The sequence below is a fragment of the Oryzias latipes genome, chromosome 9 (genome assembly GCF_053564925.1).
Source record: "Oryzias latipes strain Hd-rR chromosome 9, Olatipes_Hd-rR_3.1".
In the NCBI taxonomy this organism is placed as follows: Eukaryota; Metazoa; Chordata; class Actinopteri; order Beloniformes; family Adrianichthyidae; genus Oryzias; species Oryzias latipes.
The window spans coordinates 18,309,256-18,330,247 of record NC_136245.1 but is presented as its reverse complement, the minus strand read 5'-3'; the positions used below and the strand labels follow the sequence as shown (position 1 = coordinate 18,330,247).

Sequence of the window (20,992 nt, the reverse complement as noted above, 5' to 3'; positions counted from 1 at the left end):
AGTTCCTCTTCATTTGTTTTTTTTTTCACTTTTCGATGGCGTGTAAATTGTGCTGTTGCCTTGAAGGGAACAAATCGTGCTTCTAAACCTGGTTATAACCCAGCTTTTTTTCACTTTTCAATGAAGAACTGCATGGTGTTTTTATATTTGATATGCACTGAGAAAAAGATAAAAATCCTGTTCCATCATTTCAAAGTCAGACACTGGACCATTATTGGGTCTTTTTCTTAACACAACAGTATCAAGTGATCGTCTGGAAAATTGTACAATATTTCACCACTTAAAAGTTTTTCACAGTATTTAACTAAACACATGCTTTTGTCATGGATAAAAGACAATTATTGTTCCAGAATTGTGTTGAAAGAATAAGCATGCTTAGCTAAGTCTGATTTTTGCTTTACCACTGAAATTCTTCCTATTTCTTGTTATTGTTTACCTGCTGCTGTATAAAATACTAATGAATCAATTTATTATTTTTAATTTGTTTTCTGTATTTTAATGCTCCATCTAAGTTGTTTTTATCTTGTCAAAGGGGTGAGGAGAAGGAGTAGATGCATGTAAAGATATGGAAATTATTAGATACCGCAGAAAAGTATACCCAATTTGTAATACATTACATTTTTTTAATTTACATAATGTTGCTTTTTTCCATTTTCAGTTTTGTACCATTTCAGATTTGATTAAATATGGCTTGTCTAGCATTTTTCCTGTGTAGTCATGTCTGACCTTTCAGAAGTGACTCTTATCCTCTCATCGTTAGATGAGTGGAATCTGTCATCTTTCTCCCTGAAGTACTCCTCTATGCATTGCTCCTCAAAGTCGTGGACTTTTTTCAGCTCATCTTCTGTGATAAAAAGCTCTGTGAAAGTAAAAAAACAAAAACAGGTCAATAGTGAAAACTTCCCTGTGTTATCTTTTGCAAACATCAGGGCTGCCAGATATTAGAAAACCATGTAACATGTATGATCACTTATAAATATCACAAGGATTAGAACTAAAAACCAGAAACATTATGAGTGCATATTGTTCAAGTGCTTTCTCTCAGAAACCGAAAAATATTTTTAATTCTGTTTAAAAAAAAGTAAGAAAAAGCAATATATATATATATATATATATATATATGTATTTTAGCTCTTACACAGATGACAGTTCAAACACTACAAATGAGTGTGTTAATAAAAACACTGATGTTCCCGTAATGACCTCTCACAGACATGTTTGAGTACACCTGCCACTCACTTAGCCCATAGTCTCTCTCGTCATCGTCGTGCTTGCGCCAGCGACAGCACAGATGTTTTAGGACCATGGTTATGTGACTGAAGATGATGAGTGGGGGAGGAAGGACTGGCCGTTCATGGAAGGTCATAATTAGCTGGTAGCGCTGGAACTTCCAGACCTGATTGGAAATGGACTTCACCTCGAAGAATGTATTACTGCGCACAGACAGACAGAGCCACTACATCTTTAGCTAACATCAGCAAAACAGTACGATTTTTTAAGGGTTTGTAACAGAAGAAACAAAAACAAAAAAACATGGAAGTAAAGCAATTTGACTAAGCATAGTGATGTTAAACTTTAATTTCTTTTGTTTGCTGCTGACAAAAATGAGAGCCTGTAGCAAGAAATACACCACTTAATATACAATAACTTCAAAGTGAAAAAAGAAGCATTAATAGAGTTTGCCTTTTGTATGTGAAAATTAAATTAAACTATATCAAACAATAAAATGCAGTGATCATCTTTGTCACACTTTAAATACAATATATACAACATCTTAAATGTAAAAATGCTGCTTTAGGTGAGTCAATTTGTGATTTAGAATGTCAGAAAACTGAATTGTACTTACTTGAACACAGCTATGAGTAGATTGACCAGCAATATGTTTGCCACCAGCAAATAGCAAGCCATGATAGCTGGGACTATCCAAGCACCAGTCTTACAGGCAGGCAGGGCCACCACTACCCCATCATCTGTGGTGATGTTTTGCCCACAGGGAGCTGCAGAATGCCACAAAATGAACACAAACACACCTTAATACAAGTTAAATGACCATTAAAGGTAAAATATCATTGACTAAAGTTGTTATTTGGCATTGCACCTTTGGATGCATGTTGTAAATTGGTCAAACATGCAAATGCATGACAAGAAGTGAAATATAAGGGAAAAAATAAAAAAAAGTGACATTTAAAACATCTCAACACAAGTTGCACACTTATCATAAACCCACAGAAATAAAACCGACCAAATAAATAAACACAATATAACATCTTCTGCAAACAAACAAGAAGCATAACACTTTTTTATGCTTCTTTTTAAAAGGAGTTGAAGAATTGAAACTGTAATGTTAGGGTTTTTTATGTTCAGAAATGAATATGTAAACGGCAAAATGCACAGGACAACACACATCTCACATCTCATCAAAATTTGTGTTCTCAATATATTTAAACACGCGTTTGAAATATATTGACACAGATGAGAGTGAAATCTTCATTCAGAGCTGATCGATTGCTCTGAATTCTTTGGAATGTATTTAGGATACATCATATGTTTTTTCCATCTGTGATGGTTCAGTTGCTGTTGCTTATCTGGGGAACATTCAGCATTTGTCCTGGGTTTGTTTGCTTTTTTAAAGATCCATTCTTGCCATGCTCATCAGTGCTTGGTGTTCAATTGTTTCACACAATGCAGCCCAAAGACAGAGAACTGAAGTAATTATTTCTTTTTAACCTTTAAAATTATTTGAATTTAGAAACTCTGACAACTGAACCACATGAAAAAACAGGTTACAGATGAGGAAAGTTAGTCTGGAAGTTTGTAGTGGATACATGCTCTGGTGTTTACACTCTGACATTATGTATGATGGGATATACGTATTTTTGGTAGATTTCCATCCCTATTCATGTGAAATGTCACATGTGTTCATTCAAATATTTCTGCGATAGAGCAACTGCTCTATGAACTTGAGGATGATATGGGTTCATGCAACACATGGCAATTGTCATGGCAGATTTAGCTCTCTAATCAAATAACGTTGAATCCGAAACACAATCATAGGAGAAAAACATCAAAGAAAAATCCTTGATAGTTTTCTTTAATGTGGCTCTGACCTTCCGCAAAGACCATAAAAGTATATTTCTGCCATTTAACAGAGTCGTTTGCCAGCCAGTGCCAAAACCAGCTAGATTAAAGTTGCCTACATGGTGCAACCATATGTCAACTTCCTATTCATGTCAGTGGAGTAATTGAAAGTTGTTGACTTTATACCTTCTTCAACTGGTTAATTTAAGATGCTACCATTTATGCTCAACAGTTGACTCAAGACACGAGCACACAGGGGCAACTTTAGCCTTAAAACATGTGGCTGCATGCACACTTTTGTTGCAAGTGGCCTGTATTAGTACGAGCTGGTATGACATGGTGGTTAATGCCAGGATGATAAAGAAAATGTGGGTCAGGTAAATATGGTTAAATTAAAAATTTGTATATAAAATTACTGGGATTTTGACTGCACTGGGGAAAGCGGGATGGACCGTTACTACGCCAGGGTCCGTGAGTTCGCAAGCTATTTTCGACCAGCCAGACTTTTTCAATCAGCCTTTGCTGAAACTTCCTACTATGCATATCTGAAACAAAGAATGAAAACATTATTTCAGATCTCTTCTCTTTGGGCCACTCCTCACACTGTACACGCCATCATATAATGAACTTTTCACACACAAAAAAAAACATCGCACCCAGTTTTTTCAAAAAACTTTTTAGGACGCGTCTTGCAGATGTTTTTTTTCTTTTATTTAAAAATGCATATCTTAAACAACATTAAAATACAAACACAAAAAGAACAACTGACAGCATAAATTAGTGCCTATATCTGAAAAAAGAGTCACTACTATTAGAAAAAATGTTTTACTTTATATTTCATATTCATACTGTAAATATATATCTTTTTACATTTTGTTTTTCCCCTATCTCAGTAACTAGTCTGAAAAAATAAAAACAAAAACTTAAAGCTTGAATGCTGAACTTACGGTCAATCTGATCTGCAAACACCTCTCCGTAGATCATCCAGTAAGGCATGAAAAAGATGTTCCGAGCAAGCATCCAGGACGGATCCTCATTCGGATTAAGGATGGCCTGACGTGCCACCCCAAAACTCATCAGCACCACCAGCATGATGATCACAAAATACATCATGTCGATCATCTTGAAAGGAGCGAGACGATTAAAGAGAGAAAAGACATGAGTTCATGAAGATATACATATATAGACACATAGGAATGTCAGGAAAACTATGACAATGTTGGTATTTATTTTTTTATTGGCTTTTGGACAATTAAAAGGCTCTTTTCTTGGGTTAATCTGACACAGGTTGAGAACATTTCAAGAAAAGATAACTGCTTAAGACAAATCATATAATGCAGACCACAAAGGGTTAAGATGAGGTTAAGGGGTTTATAACGCAAAATAATTTTTTTAAGAGGCTTCACACATAATATTTGATTTTCTTTACATCCCTGTAACTGACTATCACACAGTTTTTTCTTGCTGAAGCACCATGTATGCAGATGATTTCATTAAATGACTGATTGCGAATTCAAATTACTGTCTCTGACGAACTACTGATTTTCACATCAAAGGCTTTGTGTGCCCATGTCAAAAGCAGTCAAGCTTCAGACAGAAACGGATTTGGCTCTTCATGCATGAATCAGAGGCTCTGATCTCGCTCTCCCTGAGATAAAAAAAAATCCAACTCACAGACATACGCGCTCTACTAGCCTTAAACATCACAACTTGACAATTACTAAGCTTGGTGTAATCTTACCATCAGGACAGGCAGTATTAGTCAAAGTCTGAAGATAGTCATACAGCAACATGGAATATGCAATAGCTGCCCACCCCTGTATTCTCTTACCATCTTGCCTATCATCATCACATAGGGACCCAGGTACTTGTTGACTCCAAAGATGTCCAGCAGCCGAATGTACCAGTAGATGATGTTGATACAATAGATTACCCGCCCATAGCTCATGAACGGAGGCTCCTGGAGACGCAGAACCATGCCCACGGAAAATATGAGGATGGCCATAAGATCAGTGATGTTCCAGTACTCCTGAAGCCAGACCTTCACCTTCTGCAGCAGCTTTCCCGGCTCTGACATAAGAATCTGAAGGACAAAAGAAAAAAAGAAAAAACCTACAGGATTAATGTGTTCAAACAATTCTTTATTAAACAAGACTACAGTATCCCACATGTAAAGCTGGTTAAACCAGAAGTGAAATTCACTGCATTATAAGCACCAAAAGAGGGCAGTATGAATTCACAAAATCAAAGGGAAAATGTTCAGAATTAAAGTTGTGCACCTCAGAATGACACATAAAATGCATTTTACACAAATTTACTACGGTAAAAATGTTCAATTTAAATAGATTTGTGATTTTTATTTTATTTCTGGTACTGAAGTAACTGAATAAATGGTTCCAGTTAAACTGCAAGGTTTTACTGCCTACTTTTTGTGCATATTGATTGATGAATTCTACAATGTGCAGCCTTCATCTCTGGTGCACACCTGCATCCTTCATGGTGTTACCACCAGGATCTAGCATACCTCTCTCATCTTTTCAATGCCATTGGTGAAGATATAAGCAATGACAATCCACTCTTGAGGAGAAGGCCACAGGTCCATCTTGACCAAGACAATGTAGTTGAAGAGCATCAGATATCCCACATATGCCAACTAAATGAAAACAAAGAACTAGGGTGAGGATGGGTAAGGCAACTTTGCTTCTATACAACAAATTGTGTTGCAGTTTCCCAAAAAAGCTGTTTACTTCACTCAAGACACCATATCAATTTATTTTTATTTTAATATCTGTGATTTGGGAAGGTGTTACTGCAATGTTTGCTGACACCAGTAAAAAAAGTAGTAAAAAAAAGGGTTTTTGCTCCAAAAATTCTCACCAACCTTCTATTCAACATCCCTTTCTGATTTTTACACTGTGACTTTTATACTAAAAATGCATTTGACTGAAATAATTGTCTTTTTTTTTCATTTATCTCACTGAACATCCTTAACCCTGGAGAACATTCACCAGAAAAGAAGACTTATGGTGACAGAGGTTCACCAAACCGAACTGAAACAGTATTTTTAAGTAAGCCACAGTTGAAGTTAACCACAAGTTGAATTAACTAATCACTGTTTGATTCCAGAGGATCTATGTATTGAACTAGAAGTATTGAACTAGAAGTTTCTTTTCTAGAAAGTATAGGCTTCCACTGTGATTCTAATAAATGTAACTGCTCTCATTAAATCCTGCCACACCGCTGGTTTCTTTCATAAGTTGGACTATGATTAAAAAATAAATAAAAATAAAGAAATGAGGTATAGTGAGAAAAACAAAATTCAAATTGTGAAAGAAGTTTAAGAAAATAATTTGTGTTAAGAATTAAACCTCTGTTCAGAATTAGATCAATTATGTGTCATTATTTGTTGAACATTTAAGTAGAAAAGCACAACTGGAGCAGAGGCACAAAGCACAGACTGAAAATATTTTGCCAACATAAATGTTCCCATAAGTCCTTGCTGATGCCGAACACATGATTTATCAAATCTTAGCTATTGCAAACTTAGAATAGAAACAAACAAATATCAAAATTTGGAATGCAATACACGCAAATGTGCTCAAATCTATTTTGTTTTATTTGGTCCATTTAAATGTCTTTCATGATACAATGTACACTTTTCCTGTGGCTCCTCTTTGTAATTGTGGTTGCCACAGAATTGAAATTCACACAACAATCATGCAGAATTTTTACACCAGATTCCCCTCCCGACAAATATCAAAGTAAAACTGGAAATAAACGTAAACAAAACTTTCTAATTTTCATCCTTGCAGTGCCTCAATGCAACAAATACATTTAGACTGCTATGTAAGAGCAGAGGTATTCTATTCTATTCTATTCTATTCTATTCTATTCTATTCTATTCTATTCTATTCTATTCTATTCTATTCTATTCTGTTTTCACTGTAAGAAATAACTTCATACTAATGTTTGAAAGGAGCAGATATTAAACAATTGAAACTGCACAGCAAAGGTAGTTTCATCATCGGTATTCCTGTTTATTTGCAAATTTCCCCTTGTTTGTCCTGTCTGTTAGGGTTTCTAAAGTTAGCACAAAACAAAAAAAAAGTTCTGTAAAACTCAAATTAATTCAATTCGCTTTGATTGTTCAGGATTAGCAATAACCTATTAAAAAGGTAGCAGAGCAAGAATGTTTATTCTGACAAATAGAATGACTGAGTAACAGCTATTTATTTCTTAATAGAAATAAATGGAATTTGTTTTTCTTTTGGAGCCAGTGGGTCCTTTCTATTTGGGTAGGGGACTCTCAGTCTAGTTCTCATAAACAATCAATGAGATCGCCACAAACATTTCTTTAGATAAAAGTAGCAGAAGCAGTAAAAAAATAAAATAAATAAAATGAAATAAAACAAAAACTAAACATTTTTTGGCATTTACTTTTTTAACCTGAAAAATCTCCTAACAGCAAAAGTTTCTTTTAAAAAAAGAAACAAACAATGCATCATAATAGTTTTTAAGATTTTGATGTTCTTTAGTTCAAAACTTGTGTCATTTCAACTGCCCTTTCTCTCGCTTTTACGCTTATCTCCTTTTGGTTTATCTTTCCAGATTTATCTTACCCATTCCTGTGAAGCTTTACACTAACAGGGTGGAGCAAGAGAATACTGACAACATACGATGTGTGAAAGTAGAAGCAAACGACACTTAAACTATAGCTGTTACTGCTGCTTTAGTATTTTTAGGAAACAATCATGTGGGAGTACGTAGGAGGTGTTGCTGAAGCCGGCACTGACCGTATGGAACCAGAACTTGACAATCGGAGCGTTGTAGAACTCGTATATCTTGCGTCCCAAAGGGATAAGGCGGTGGCGGCTCTGAACCTCTTCAACATCCTTCTTTCTGGATGTGTCTGTGGCTACCTTACCAAGCATCGCCTGAGCGAATGCAAACCACACGATGAGCGAGGGAGGAGGGAAGGAAATTGGGATTGGAAGGAAGAATTGTGTGGGCAAAGAAACAAAGTGAGATAGATGGGAATGGATGGAGAAAGAGTTGGAAGAAATGCAAAAAGAGATTGTAGATGAAGACAAATGTGACACAAATGGAAAGACAGGGGTCAGATGAGAAGAGTTGGATAAAAGGAGAGGGAGGAGAATGTTATACGATACGCAGCATGGTTTCAATACAATCGTCAAGAAGCAAGCACAAGCAATGCCATCATTCCATAATGTGAAATGTTTGTTTGAGGTGGGGTTTGAGTGAAGGCTGGCTGTGTAATACAACATGAAGCAGACTTAGACACTCATGGATTGTGTCTCCGACAACAATTAAGAGCCAGAGGACAGACAGAGATCGAGACATCAAAGGGACAGAAAAAGAAAAAAAGCAGAGGACATAGATATCTTTATTCAAATTGTGACACATTTCTTTATCCATGAGAGAGGCGGTTCACAGCCCATTGATTTATGGTTCATGGTCTTGATGTTGAAGCATCACCTGATCTTTGAGGGAGTTTATCTGTAAAATTGTATTGTACTGTATGTATACAAATATTTGAAACCTTAGTAAAGATGCCATTTAATAGCTGGTTCAAATATTTCACAATAAAGAACAGATAGGGCTGGACGATAAGGCCAAACAATAAGATCTGAGATTTTTTTCACACCATATTTATTTGAACTTTTTTTTTTCTCTTTCCCTTTACTTTTCTTGTCAAAAATTGCAAATGAAAGAATATATTTAACAAAAGTAATTTATTTTAACATCTCCATTTGGAGTTGGCCTGAACACAAAGTGCAACTAAATACAAGCTGTAAAAATGTTTGTAAAACAATGCTTTGTGTTTTGTGGACAGATCTGGACCTGAGCGACACCAACCTGCAGAATCCAGTAGTAAATCTTTCTGCAGAGTCCATTCTGCATGTTTTTATGAGCTGCCGCTAGCTTAAGCATCTCTTAAAGACAAACACTTCTCGGACTTGACAGAGTGGCCAAAATCAAATGCTTCCCCTACCCCTCCAGCTTCTCCCTATACCTTCAATCGTAGGGGCATTTGGAGGGATAGGGTTGCCCAAAATAGTTTTTGAATGGGAAACCCTCACAACGGAGGGCTCTGCATCCCTTTGCTGCGAGTAATCTGCATCCCGCTGTGCCACGGAGGAGAAACGCATGTCTTCACGTAGGTGTGCTCTGAAGCACAGAAGTTTACATACAACTGTTTTAGCATGACTTTTTAAAGTTATAAAAGTCACGATTTCAGGTGTTAAAACAAATTTGTCGCATTCCCACTTTTGGTACAGAATTCAAACAGATGTTGCAGCGTGGAGTTTGTTGCTCAAAGTCTAGCGTCACAAGACTGAACCAGTTCCATTAAGCTGAAGAAATTACGTGCTTGGGAACAAACTCCTCTTTGCAAGTTGCCATTTTTCATTTGCTAGTAGCTAGAAACAGGCGTGCAGACGCTACTCCGAACAACGGAAACCCAGGAGAGCAGGGTGCTTGGAAAACAAAAATCCAGATTTTCCCAAAAATAAATCTTCCCAGACAACTAATTTAAATTTATTGATAAAATCCATTTATCGCCCAGCCCTAGGATTAATAGGTTGTTTCCTGTACCACATATTGAGTGTGGCAAACTGGTTTAGCATTAAATACTTATAGGTAACTGGGGTTTTATCTACTGTCTTACATCTGCAGCTTTAATCTTGGCTTTTGTAGTGAGGGCACTTGGGATGAACATGTCCAGGCAGCATTGTGTTAGTCACACTGTGCCTTTACTACCCTCTCTCATTCTAACAAAATGAAACTTGCTATTTGGTTTAAAACAGTTTTACCTAAAAAGAACATGAGGATACAATACAATCTCCCTCAGTGGTGAAGCAGTTTGCGTGTCTGTATGAATCTCTGTGATTCATAAGAACCCAAAGGAGGATTTGTCAGAAGCCAGAGCAATAGTAATGGGCTCGGTATAAATGTATTCTTGGGCAGCAGGGTTCCTTGTTTAATACCTCAGTGCCTCGAGGGCTAAATTCTAACAGGGCCCTTTTGGTGTGTATGTTCTGGCTTGCTGGCTGAACTGTATGCAGATGGAAAGTATGTACAGTGGTACTGAAGGCGTGCAGTTTCAGTCCAGTCAATTTAAGTAAACCGCTCATCCAGTTTGAGTTTAAATAAATAAACACACAAACTGGATCTCGGAACCACCTCTTAAAAACTGAATGGACTGAAACGAGACGTGTCCTAGTCCTCATGTACATCCATGTCTATGCAGATGGATCGACTTTCTCTGTGAGCTGGGAAAAGGTGCTCAGACTCTGCATGATTAAAGCCCTGCAGCCACATGGTTATATAATGCAAAAGCCTGGGCCCCCCATGCTCAGCAGCTGACATGCTGAGTGCTATGCTGCAGCAAGCCATCACTGATGGGAGAAAGAGAGGGGCATCAGTCGGTTGGCAAACGACAAACGGCATACCTCAATCAGACCTGAGCTTGGAAAAAAGAAGAAAGAGAGAACGAAATAGAAGGAGGGGGGTGCTAAACAAAAGACTTGTAGGGAAAAAACAAGGGAAAGAGGAAGTGTTGGGTAGAAAACATGAGGAAAGGGAAGGGCAGAGAGAAACAGAGGCGATAGATGGAGGGAAAAACATCCAAGAGGGAACCCACAAGCGGCGACAGACTGAGACGCTACAACTCCACACCATTTCTCTACTAAGACAACAAGAAACAGGAAAGGCCGATTTGACTGAAAGTTGAAGGGGCCAGAATAGAGAAACAAGTGAGTGGGTAGCACTGTGGTTGAAGAGTATGTATGTGCATATCTCCTTGTGGGCAGAAATAATAGAGCCGTAAATTAGTTCACAGGAGATACTTCCAGGGAACAGAATCAGGGCTATTAGAGTGTCATATTTTTGTTTAAATATGTGTATAGATTCTGAGATGTGGAGCTGAGGTGGGTTCTCTCACCACGGAGTTGTACTGCGTCTCACAGTAAGATCTTACTGTGAACTCCATGTCTTCCTCCTCCTTTTCCTTCACTGGTTTCTCTGGCTCCTCCTCCTCTTTCTCCTGCAGGTAAGCCTCTTGGTCCTGAGGCATGTAGGACATCTCATCTTTGTTCTTGAATTCCAGACTCAAGATAGATGGGGGCAAAAGGAGGCCTAGGATGACCTGGTTGATGAGGAGAATGTAGAGTTGGATGAAGAAAGATGGATGGCACAAATCACAGATGGCACATTTCAGTACTATATTAAGATAGAAACTGTAGATGTTAGGACATAGTCTGGAAAAATCCCACCTGTATGATTGCTTTGCTATTCAAAACACATGTGAAAGTCATATGATGGAAATCCCCTCTGGTGGACACCTGTCCTTAATGTGCAGGCGCTTGTGCATTGCAATGACAAAGTGTTCTCTGTGGAGGTCAATGATAGTAGCATTGCAGTTGTTGAGGCCAGAGAAAATTTGAATTATGACCACAGGACAGGATGTAGTGCCACCTCTTCTTTGTCATCACATTAAAGGCTGTGCTGTGCTCGTGGAAGCATCAATACATTAAGGCCATTTAAGTATGAGAAGAAGCAATGCATCAAAAGCTGAAGATCAGATTCTGTTTGGAACCAACAGCAATCACAATGCTGAAGGGTTAGCAAAGTAAAAGAGGACTGGCTTTGCACCTTTACCAGTTTTGACAACATTTTTACATAATTGTTTTATCATGGAAGTCTGGAGGCACTGCATTTGTTCCACTTATGCTCTCCTTTCCCTCTTTCTGCTCCAGTGGATTTGCATCAGCTCTGCACTCTGGCCGCTCCTCCTGCAAAGGCCAAACTACACTCACTGCACTAGCCAGACTCATCTTCCTGCATATCTCAGTGTATGAATGACTATGAACCCAACCTTTATCAAATCCCAGGCCATCTTTTCATTATAAATAACTTGGACCTCTCTGGGCTGCTGCCCTCTATCATCCTACAACCAGACCTCTGGGAAACCAACATGAGCAAATATGACTCAACAACCTTCCCAAATGGAAACCCGTCATTATGACTGTGAGGGACTCCGAGGGATATTTGTTATACCACCAAACTGTTTACACATGCACTTGTGTAATCTCTTAGGGCGAAAGCAAGTTTGGACAATCCCATAGCAGGGAAACCGGGCATCATATAAGAACACACTGGTTTATCTCTGTGATATGAAATTGGCAAAAGGAAAGGCTGACATAATAACATTTTTAATAGTTAGCCTTTTGTCCACAAAGAAGTTAATGGTTTAGCATTTACATTTTTTTTCTTTTTTAAACTATAGTGCAAAATCATCTTATCTCTCAGAATGAGTCATTCATTAAAAGTCTGTTCTTGCATCTTAATTCATTCTTTTCTTGTGAACAAAATATCTGGTTTAGGATATGTCAGAAAGTACAGCATAAAATCTGAATATTTAAACCCCAAAAAGTTTTATTTAATGGTGGTAGATTATTTTTTCAGATACTAATGAACAATGCAAATATTTCAGGACTTCACAACAAACTTAAATTTTAGAAAACAGTCAGATGTAAACAAAACATTATTGGAGATCTTTGCAAAGTTATGCTAACTCATTAAAAAAGCATTTATTGTTCTTAGCAGTTTAAAAAAAAATTACTCCAGAAAAAAAATCTTCTTGGAAACACTTTCATAGTTTGCTCTCTAACATATTCTCACCAAAATCAGTTGTTTTAGGCAGATAAATCAGTGAGAACATTTTTATGCATATTTTTCACCTAACCTATTTGTTAAAATGTGTTTATTTTAAAGGTTATCACAATTAACTGCAAGTAGTCTACCTTAAGGCCTGAGTTCTTGCGCATGCGTAGGCGTCCCATCCACATGTCAGTCAGCAGCATCTGGCTGCAGGTGTGTGCGATGAAATCTCTGTGTTTGGCAGCAACTGCCAGCTGCAGACAGGTGGCGTTGCTCCAGTTTTTCAATTCGTAGGTCAGCAGCTTCATGGCCATCTGCTCATCCTGTTTATAGGACTGATCTAGGAGTTCCACTGCCAGCTGAGCAAATTCTCTGTGAAAAAGACATGTAAGACATGTGTAGATGCAGCAATAAACAAAGAAAAAATAACTCTGACATAATCTGTCAGTACAAATTGGCCTTTTTTTAATTTACACTGTATTTCCTCCCTGACAGGAAGATGACGCAATTCAAATTCAATAGTTAGCCTCACAAGTTTAAATACCATTACATGGCATACATCTGAGTGTGAAATTTGTTCTCTACATTTGACCCCCAAGGGAGCAGAGAGCTGAAGACAGACATGGTCAAGGTTTAACCCCCAAATCCAACCTTTGCTTCTGAGTTTCAAGCAAAAAGCATTGGGTCCCAGTTATTGGGATAAACAGTAAACACCCAATTTTCAAGTCTCAACCACTCTGCATCTAAGCTGGCCAAGACAGCTGGACATTGACTGTTAACATCTAAATGAAAAGTTTTTGCCAGTGCAAATCTTTATATCTTACATTGCTGTAAAACAAAATACATTTGGGAGATGAAGAGAGATAGAGAGGGGTACCACAGGGTTTGCTGTCAGGACCCAAGTAAGTTTGTTTTACATAGTTTTGATCCACAAAAGCAACAACTGCACTCATCTCCTAAGAAACACAAGTCACACATCTGTAGACATTGAACTAAAAATTAAGTAAAATATTGGCCTCAACAGAAATATGTTTATTTGCAGTAAGTACAAAGAACAAACAAATACTTTTCCCATAATGAATGAATTACTTAACAATTTAATACAACTTTGCTTCTGTTCTTCTGTGCCGATTTTCAAAAATGAAAACGATTTTTGTAAAAGCATAAAATGAGCATAAGATGGATGCCAGAAGCTTTTTTTATGCCTCCACTGAAACTGAGCAACTGAGATTCATGACACCTATTGGCTAAAAAACAAACAAATAAACCAGCACAGGTGCTTTTTGCCCTCAAGTGCACTGTTGATAGTGTCAAATGTTCCAAAAACAATCTTGATTTTGGAAGAACAGCAAGATCTTCAGTTGTTAGTTTCTAACTGATAAATCCACAATGTTTTGTGCGGCACATAAATAGAGTAATCAATAACACATTAAGTACAAACCCAAAAAAATAGATGAAATCACTTTGAAAAAACCTTGTGATTTTAGCTTTTCTTTTTAGAATGCACAAACAGCTTCAATAACTTCCTAAAGTCTACATAATACATATCTAAAAAATGCCTTGACAAAAACAGGTCTCCAGAATGAAAATGTAAGTCATGAAAATGTTTCTTTATTTCAGTCTCTTTACCTCTTTAGAATCAACCTACACTTATGCGTGCATTAAAACTTTCACCCACCACCACAGATACAGCATGAGACAAAACGATTTGCCTACTTACACAAATTCTTCCAAGGAACCAGAGAACCAATTTCTATGCAGAGAGTGAACCTACAATTTGTCATCACTGAGGCAGTTCTTTTAAATTCTATGTGTGTTTGGAGTTTGCTTCAGTGTGGTAATGTGTAGCTTGTAGTAGCTAAGAGATCTTTCCCCAGATAAACATATTTTAACATTTCCTTAAACTCAAAACGTATCCTTAATCCAGTGACTATCCATATTTGTGAAAATATGCCACTATGTCCTAAGGGAGCCTAGAATTATTCAAAACTGGCCAGCTTGCAGTGGAGGGTGGTCTTTCACTGTGTGAGCATTTGCCTACATATACATTCAAGTCCAGTGTAAGGCAGTTCCGTCTAGACTCCCAGCTCAGCTTTGCATAAATCATTCATTACAGTAATATTTTTATATTTCCAGATTCTGCTTAAATCTGTCAAATACAGCACGAAAGATGTACAACTGATTGTCCAACACATTGAATGAGCTATATTCTAAAGGAGACCAAAATCAACCTTAGCAGAAAAAGGATGACAGGGTTGTGTCCAGATGTTTGTGGCAGATGTTTATAAAGACCTAAATGTGTTGAAGTGGGCCATCAATGCATTGACTGACTGTTCCAAAAGGGGGATTTTCCCCTTGTGGAGGTAAGATGCATTTATGGAAAACAATGGTATTTACATTGTTAGAGTCTGTCATGCTTGTCAAAGAAATAGCCACATTACTTTCAAAAGAAAGTTTAAATTTCCTAATTTGCTTAATGGAGAGGTTGCCAGGATAAATTTGGATCAATAAGGCTCTCATTTTTTTTTGCATTTCTTCACAAGTGTATGAGCAAACAGTATTTATGTCACCCACCTGGAGTTGTGGTTCAATTCTTGGGAGATATCATCCACCATATCGTTCTCAGATGCTTCATGTGCCATGGCTTTACAGAGCTTACATGCCACCAAGGCCTTGGCCATCGCTTCCTCCCCGTGTTGCCAGAAGAAAAGCGCCATTTTCTGGCGTTTCATGAGCACCGCCCACACCATAAGCTCATGGAAGGGAAAAGGGAAGTGGTTGATTTCTGGATCATCTAAGTCTATGTCAACCTCTTCCTCTCGTTTACGTGTTGTCTTCTGGCGGCCCCTGCGGATTGGCATGTCATCCTGATGAAGATCAATAGCAAATGAGTGATGGGAGAGAAAATGCCATACATAAGCACACAAGTTCAAAAGGACCTGTGGATGACATTTATTCTGATTGTTAACCAACATTGGAGTGTTTGAGGTTTTTCTGGAACTAATTATGGATAGTAGTCATTTTTTCTTATTTTACCTATCAATAATTGCTAGTACTGAAAAAATTGATGAGTCAAACAGACTACCACATACAGTATTTAATATCTCCATGCTCCCATCCATTCATGCAACCATTCATTAAGTACTGCTTATTATGGAGCAAGTTCCAAGGAAAATAGAATATACAAAAATGCACAGAGTTCTTTCTGTCTAATAACTTTGAGTTAGAAAAGAGGGGTTTCAAGATCAGCTAGGAGACATAATCTCTCCAGTATTTACAAGCCATGCCACAGAGATTCCTCTTGGTTGGAGATTTCCATAAAACCTCACTACAAAGGATTCTTGTCAATAGAGGAATAGCTGCCCTACTCCAAGTTCTAGGGTTTGTCCCCTATTTCTGCAAAGGAAGAGACTGAACTGTCAGACAGCTGCTCAACCCTCCAAGCTACAACAATCCCTTCCTCCACATGGTGAGGGGGCTTTTCTCTCATCTTGAAGGAGTATTCTACTTATTTCTGGTTAAAAATACATTTTAAGATTTAGAAGTCCTGGTTCTTATTTCAGCTATTTCACACTGAGCTGCAAACCAAAGGTCACAAATTAACAAGGGTAAAAGATCCATGTAATGCACAAAAACAGAGACATGTTTTCAGAGTGATCACAACCAATCTCCCTCCCCACTTGGCTGTGCAAAAAAAAATTAAGTGTCCATGAAAGTGACTAAGAGAAATAGCAAAACAAAATAACCTCAGAAGAGTCCAACTCACTGGAAACAAGTCTGTCTAACAATACAAACATAAGCATTAAAAAAACTATATTAATTGGTAATTCCCATTCATAATAATCGTAGTGCACATATTAAAAAAATAAAACAGTTTTCAACAATGGGGTCAAACCATCTTTGAAAATGCGCCTTGTTTAGGAGAAAACTATACTGCCCACACACACATGGGGAGATGAACACACAGAAGTACAGGCAGCCATGCATGTCAGATACAAACACCTCTGAGACACATGCTGCAGTAAAAGCTTATGGTGTGATGTACAGATTGGGAACATATGCGCACATATATTATATAATTCTGCAAGGTCAGTACTGATGAGCTAAGCTAAACAATACAGCCATCACACTAATGAAAACAATATAGCACTTGTTAAAAATTATTTCTACCAATTTTTGTGAGTTTTTAAATGCTTTCAATAACATGTTAAGCAAGAATTAATTTGCAGTTTGTTGATTGCTTCCTTTACAATAAACCTTTAACTGATTCCAAAGTGCAAAAAGATTTAGTAAAAAAAAAAGAAAAAAAGAAAAAAATGCCTTAAGCTCTTCTTTTCAAAAGACCATAAGGTAGAAGCAAAGGCTTAACAAATCACTGTTTTGCATATACAGCAACACACCCAGTACAATGCAGGCTTGGATGAGGTAGAGGAAGAGTGAAGGAGTAAAGGAATAACAACTCACCTCCATCCCCAGCAGTTTCAGTGCTTTGGGCTAGAAAAGCAACAAAAACACATAAGAACAGAACAACATTGCTGAATGCATTTTCTGAAGCAGTTTAAACAGCTCCCACTCCGAAGACTCAAGTGAAGCCTGACAACTCTTTCTTTAAATCAATAAACTCATATACTGCAATAACTAAAGTCAAAATAAACTTTTTAAGGCATTACGATGTGTCTTGGAGTGACTTATAGCTTACTCTATGTTCTGATAATTAAATACATCAAAGCAAAGTGTATTGGTGAATTGAGGACAGTACTAAGTATGAAAAAAGCAGGGCATGTATGAATTATGCATTCATGAGCCATCATCTGAGTTGGTAAAAATAACTCATGCTTCCTGTGGGAATTTTGATATCTACATCTATTTCAAGGCTTTTTTGTTGCTAAACATGCATTTGTGTGAATGCACATGACTGTGATCCTGCAGTCAGTCCTTCTATGAAAGCAGTGAAACCAGCTGTCACTTTTTTCCTACGTCTGTGCTTGGTTTGAATGAAGAAAATAATTTCCGTAGTTGCTCATTTGCAAGCCCCCTTGAACTTTTTAGGTATTTCATTATTTTTGCATCAAAAGTGTTCATAAAGATTTAAGGCTTTTGAGGACCAAAGATACAAAAATGATGGAGAGTTGAAAACAATATTCTTTGAAAGCTGCAGGGGTGTTGCACATTTTTTCTTCCACAGTGCATCACATCAATAAATGATTCAAGGAATCTGGAGAAATTTTATCTGCAAAGTGCATAAGTGCTGTGGATGTAGTCTGGGCACCTGTGATCTAAAATCCCTGGGATGGCAATGAATTTAAAGCACATGGATGCTTTTTTGAAAACCATCAGGTTTCCTTGTTTAGATATAAAACAGACATTTTCTGTTTTGACTTTATTAGCTGCTTTTCCCCAAATTGATGAAAATATCTATAAAAGCAAAAATAAAACTTGGTTTTCCAACGTCAAGGTTGGCCATGAAAGGAAAATGAAACAGAAAAATAAATAAATTTTAGGCTGAAAACTTATATTTCCTGTTAGGCCAAGTCCTAGCTGTAGAAGTAGAACTCAAAACTAAGTTAACTGAAAAAGAAATCTATATTGAGTCTGCTCAACATTACACATTTGTTTTTATGTTTTTAAGTTTGGACCTTCTTAACCTAAATTTATACATTTCAAAACAAAACATGACATTTGTCTTTTACCAAAAAAAATGATTTATTGCAGAACCTATTTGCATTAGTAAGGTTTTCCTTTCAGATGATAACATTTTGGCTATTACTCTTGCAGGTTTAAAGTTTCAGAAATATAATTTTACCCAGTGTTCCTTGGATTCATGACAAGTGTGCATAGCTGGACTCTAATAAAAGTGATCTTTTTCTTCACTCACCCTTTTAGGTCCAAAGAGGTTATGGTATAAAGTTCTGAATCGCTTCCTAGTGTAGTTACACCGATATGCTCCCCCCATGAGGTATTCAATTACCAGTCCTATGTCGATGAGGCTGATGCGGTAGTCCGGGGGCAGGTTTCCCTACAAACCAGACAGTGTTAACAGCTAACAACCTACAACAAACAATTTACTAAAGCAGCGGAAGACAGTTCAAAAACAAACCACACAGTGATACACACTCATGTTACAAAATCCATATCAAACTGAGTTTTTGGCTATGAAAAGAAAACTGGATTATCGGATTCACCTTGAAGTAGATCCAACTGAACCCTGGATATTCTCGCTTGGAAAGAACACACAATGTCAGTGAGTAAACCGCACGACAAGCAAAAGGAGGGAAAATGAGGAACAAGGATAGACTGAGGCAAGATCTCTCTTCCAGTCTCTATTACAAACTGCTGTCTTAGACAGATTTTGTCTGAAGCCAGAATTGGAGTGGATCTAAGGGGATCTTTGTTTATCGCTGTGCTTCAATTTTGTAGCTTAAAAAAAATGTCTGAAGCCAAAAAAGACTGCAAAAAATGAAAATAGATTCATATTCCTGCAGTTTCAGTTACTATTTTCTCACTATTAAAGTCCTGTTGCACCAAAGTTTTACACAAATGAGCTAAAACTGAGGAAAAAATTAAATCTCAATTGCTACACAACAGAGTATAATGTTCGAGCATATACTGTAAGAGGACTCAATAAATTGAACCACTTTATGTCTTTTATTTGAAAGATAATGAGATTCTCTCAGTGAGGTCCACTTCAGTTTTGAGAAGAAAGGGAAGAGAAAATAACTAATTAGCCTGGAAGAGAGTGACAGTAGTGCAGAGCAATGGACGCATGGCTTTAAATACTAGAGGGGGAGAAGTCATTATCAAAACAAAAATGGGTTTTGCCTAAAAACTACAAGTGGAGTAAGACTGAGCGCTTCATCTATTCACCTCAACCTAGAGAAGTCACTATTTTGTCTTAATCTGGACCTTTGAGAGACACCAGTTACCTCACATATCGGCATTTCTTTTCTCACTTGTTATCACAAATAGTTGAAACCCTTTGCATTCCGAGCATTGCTGCTTTTAATGTTGGCCACATTTTGAAAAAAATTGTGAGATAACAATAATTTGTTGAGTTTGTGGCATTCAAAATCTCTAAATGTAATTTTCTTCACAACTTTATTTGACCAAAATGATTTTTTTTTCTGTCCTCAACATCCATAAAAACCCTAAACCCTCCTGTTTTTGAACAGAAAAAAAAACTAAATGTTTTAATGTCAACAGTGCATTCAAAATAAATTACTTAAATATGTGCATAAAAAGGGGGTCAGGGGAAATCTAAATTTTTAAGGCTGAGGCTGAAAAACAGCTGGACGAATGGATAAGCATTGTCACTCCAAACAGTTACAGCGGCTTCCAGAAGCATAACTGAAGCCACATCACGTGATAAGGAAACAATATATCAGCTCTGCAAAAAAAACTATAGGCACTTCTTAAAGCACAGAAAGACAGCAACATTTTGAATGCTCAAACATCAATTTGGAAAAAAATGAATGCAAAGATCTGCCTAAGAAAGATGAAAAAGACTGTCCATCTGTCACTGTACCAAGAAAAAAGGACCAAAGGCCATCACCCTTTGATGGTATGGGGTGGATCAGTGCCAGGACATGGGAGACTTCCAAATGTGTGAAGTGAGGCATGTGCTGCCAGAAAGGCGATATCTAATCTTGAAAACTGGTTTATTAAAGTTGGACAATGCTAGACAAAATCCTGCACAGTCCAGGGATTTATGTAATTTTCACCCTGAAAAAGTATAAAAGTGGTTGCAGAGTAATACGATTTTGTGTTGTGGATTTTTAGGAAAAAGCTTTGTTTTATAGGTTTAGATTCTGTTGAGGGAAACAGTTCTGTGTTCTGTCTCTTTTATATAGAGTCAATATCTGGTTTATTTTTCTTTTAAATCAGCCTTCATTTTTTTTTATTATGCTAACTTACTTCTCCCAAGGGGGTTGTTTTTTTCATATTTATTATATTTTCCTAATTATGCTTTTACTTTGTCTTGTTGATAAACTAAAATTATATTTTTATATGAATCTTGTGTTTTGAAATCTGACCGTTTTCTTCTTCATTTTAATTTCTATATGTTTTTTTTCTTTCTAAACTGGCTACTTATTCTTTTTTTGTCTGCTTGGCACCATTATTATTGTTGTATCAACCACATATACTTCACAATCTATAATTGTTTACGGCTTATTGATTTTCTTTGCTTAAAACATTGATTCTAAAGCAAAACATTGACATTTGTACCTTTTTCTAC

The 20,992-nt window shown here is 37.0% G+C and overlaps 1 protein-coding gene across 17 annotated transcripts in view; it reads right to left on the bottom strand.

Annotated features, from left to right (window-relative positions):
- Window positions 1-20,992, bottom strand: part of trpm3 (transient receptor potential cation channel, subfamily M, member 3) — a 169,068-nt gene that overhangs the window by 6,667 nt on the left and 141,409 nt on the right. For 3 of the 17 annotated variants that reach the window (XM_078952840.1, XM_078952834.1, XM_020706022.3), the window contains exons 13-26: window positions 18,942-18,977; window positions 18,635-18,775; window positions 17,224-17,253; window positions 15,334-15,626; window positions 12,903-13,131; window positions 11,042-11,245; window positions 7,872-8,012; window positions 5,603-5,731; window positions 4,910-5,161; window positions 4,026-4,200; window positions 3,495-3,623; window positions 1,847-1,997; window positions 1,240-1,433; window positions 727-859 (exon numbers count right to left, since the gene is read on the bottom strand). In XM_078952840.1, the coding sequence (XP_078808966.1) occupies window positions 727-859; window positions 1,240-1,433; window positions 1,847-1,997; window positions 3,495-3,623; window positions 4,026-4,200; window positions 4,910-5,161; window positions 5,603-5,731; window positions 7,872-8,012; window positions 11,042-11,245; window positions 12,903-13,131; window positions 15,334-15,626; window positions 17,224-17,253; window positions 18,635-18,775; window positions 18,942-18,977 (2,237 nt within the window). Of the gene's footprint in view, window positions 1-726; window positions 860-1,239; window positions 1,434-1,846; window positions 1,998-3,494; window positions 3,624-4,025; window positions 4,201-4,909; window positions 5,162-5,602; window positions 5,732-7,871; window positions 8,013-8,758; window positions 10,900-11,041; window positions 11,246-12,902; window positions 13,132-15,333; window positions 15,627-17,223; window positions 17,254-18,634; window positions 18,776-18,941; window positions 18,978-20,992 lie in introns of those variants that run through there. The other 14 variants (XM_078952836.1, XM_020706024.2, XM_078952842.1 and 11 more) reach the window with 9 other exon arrangements.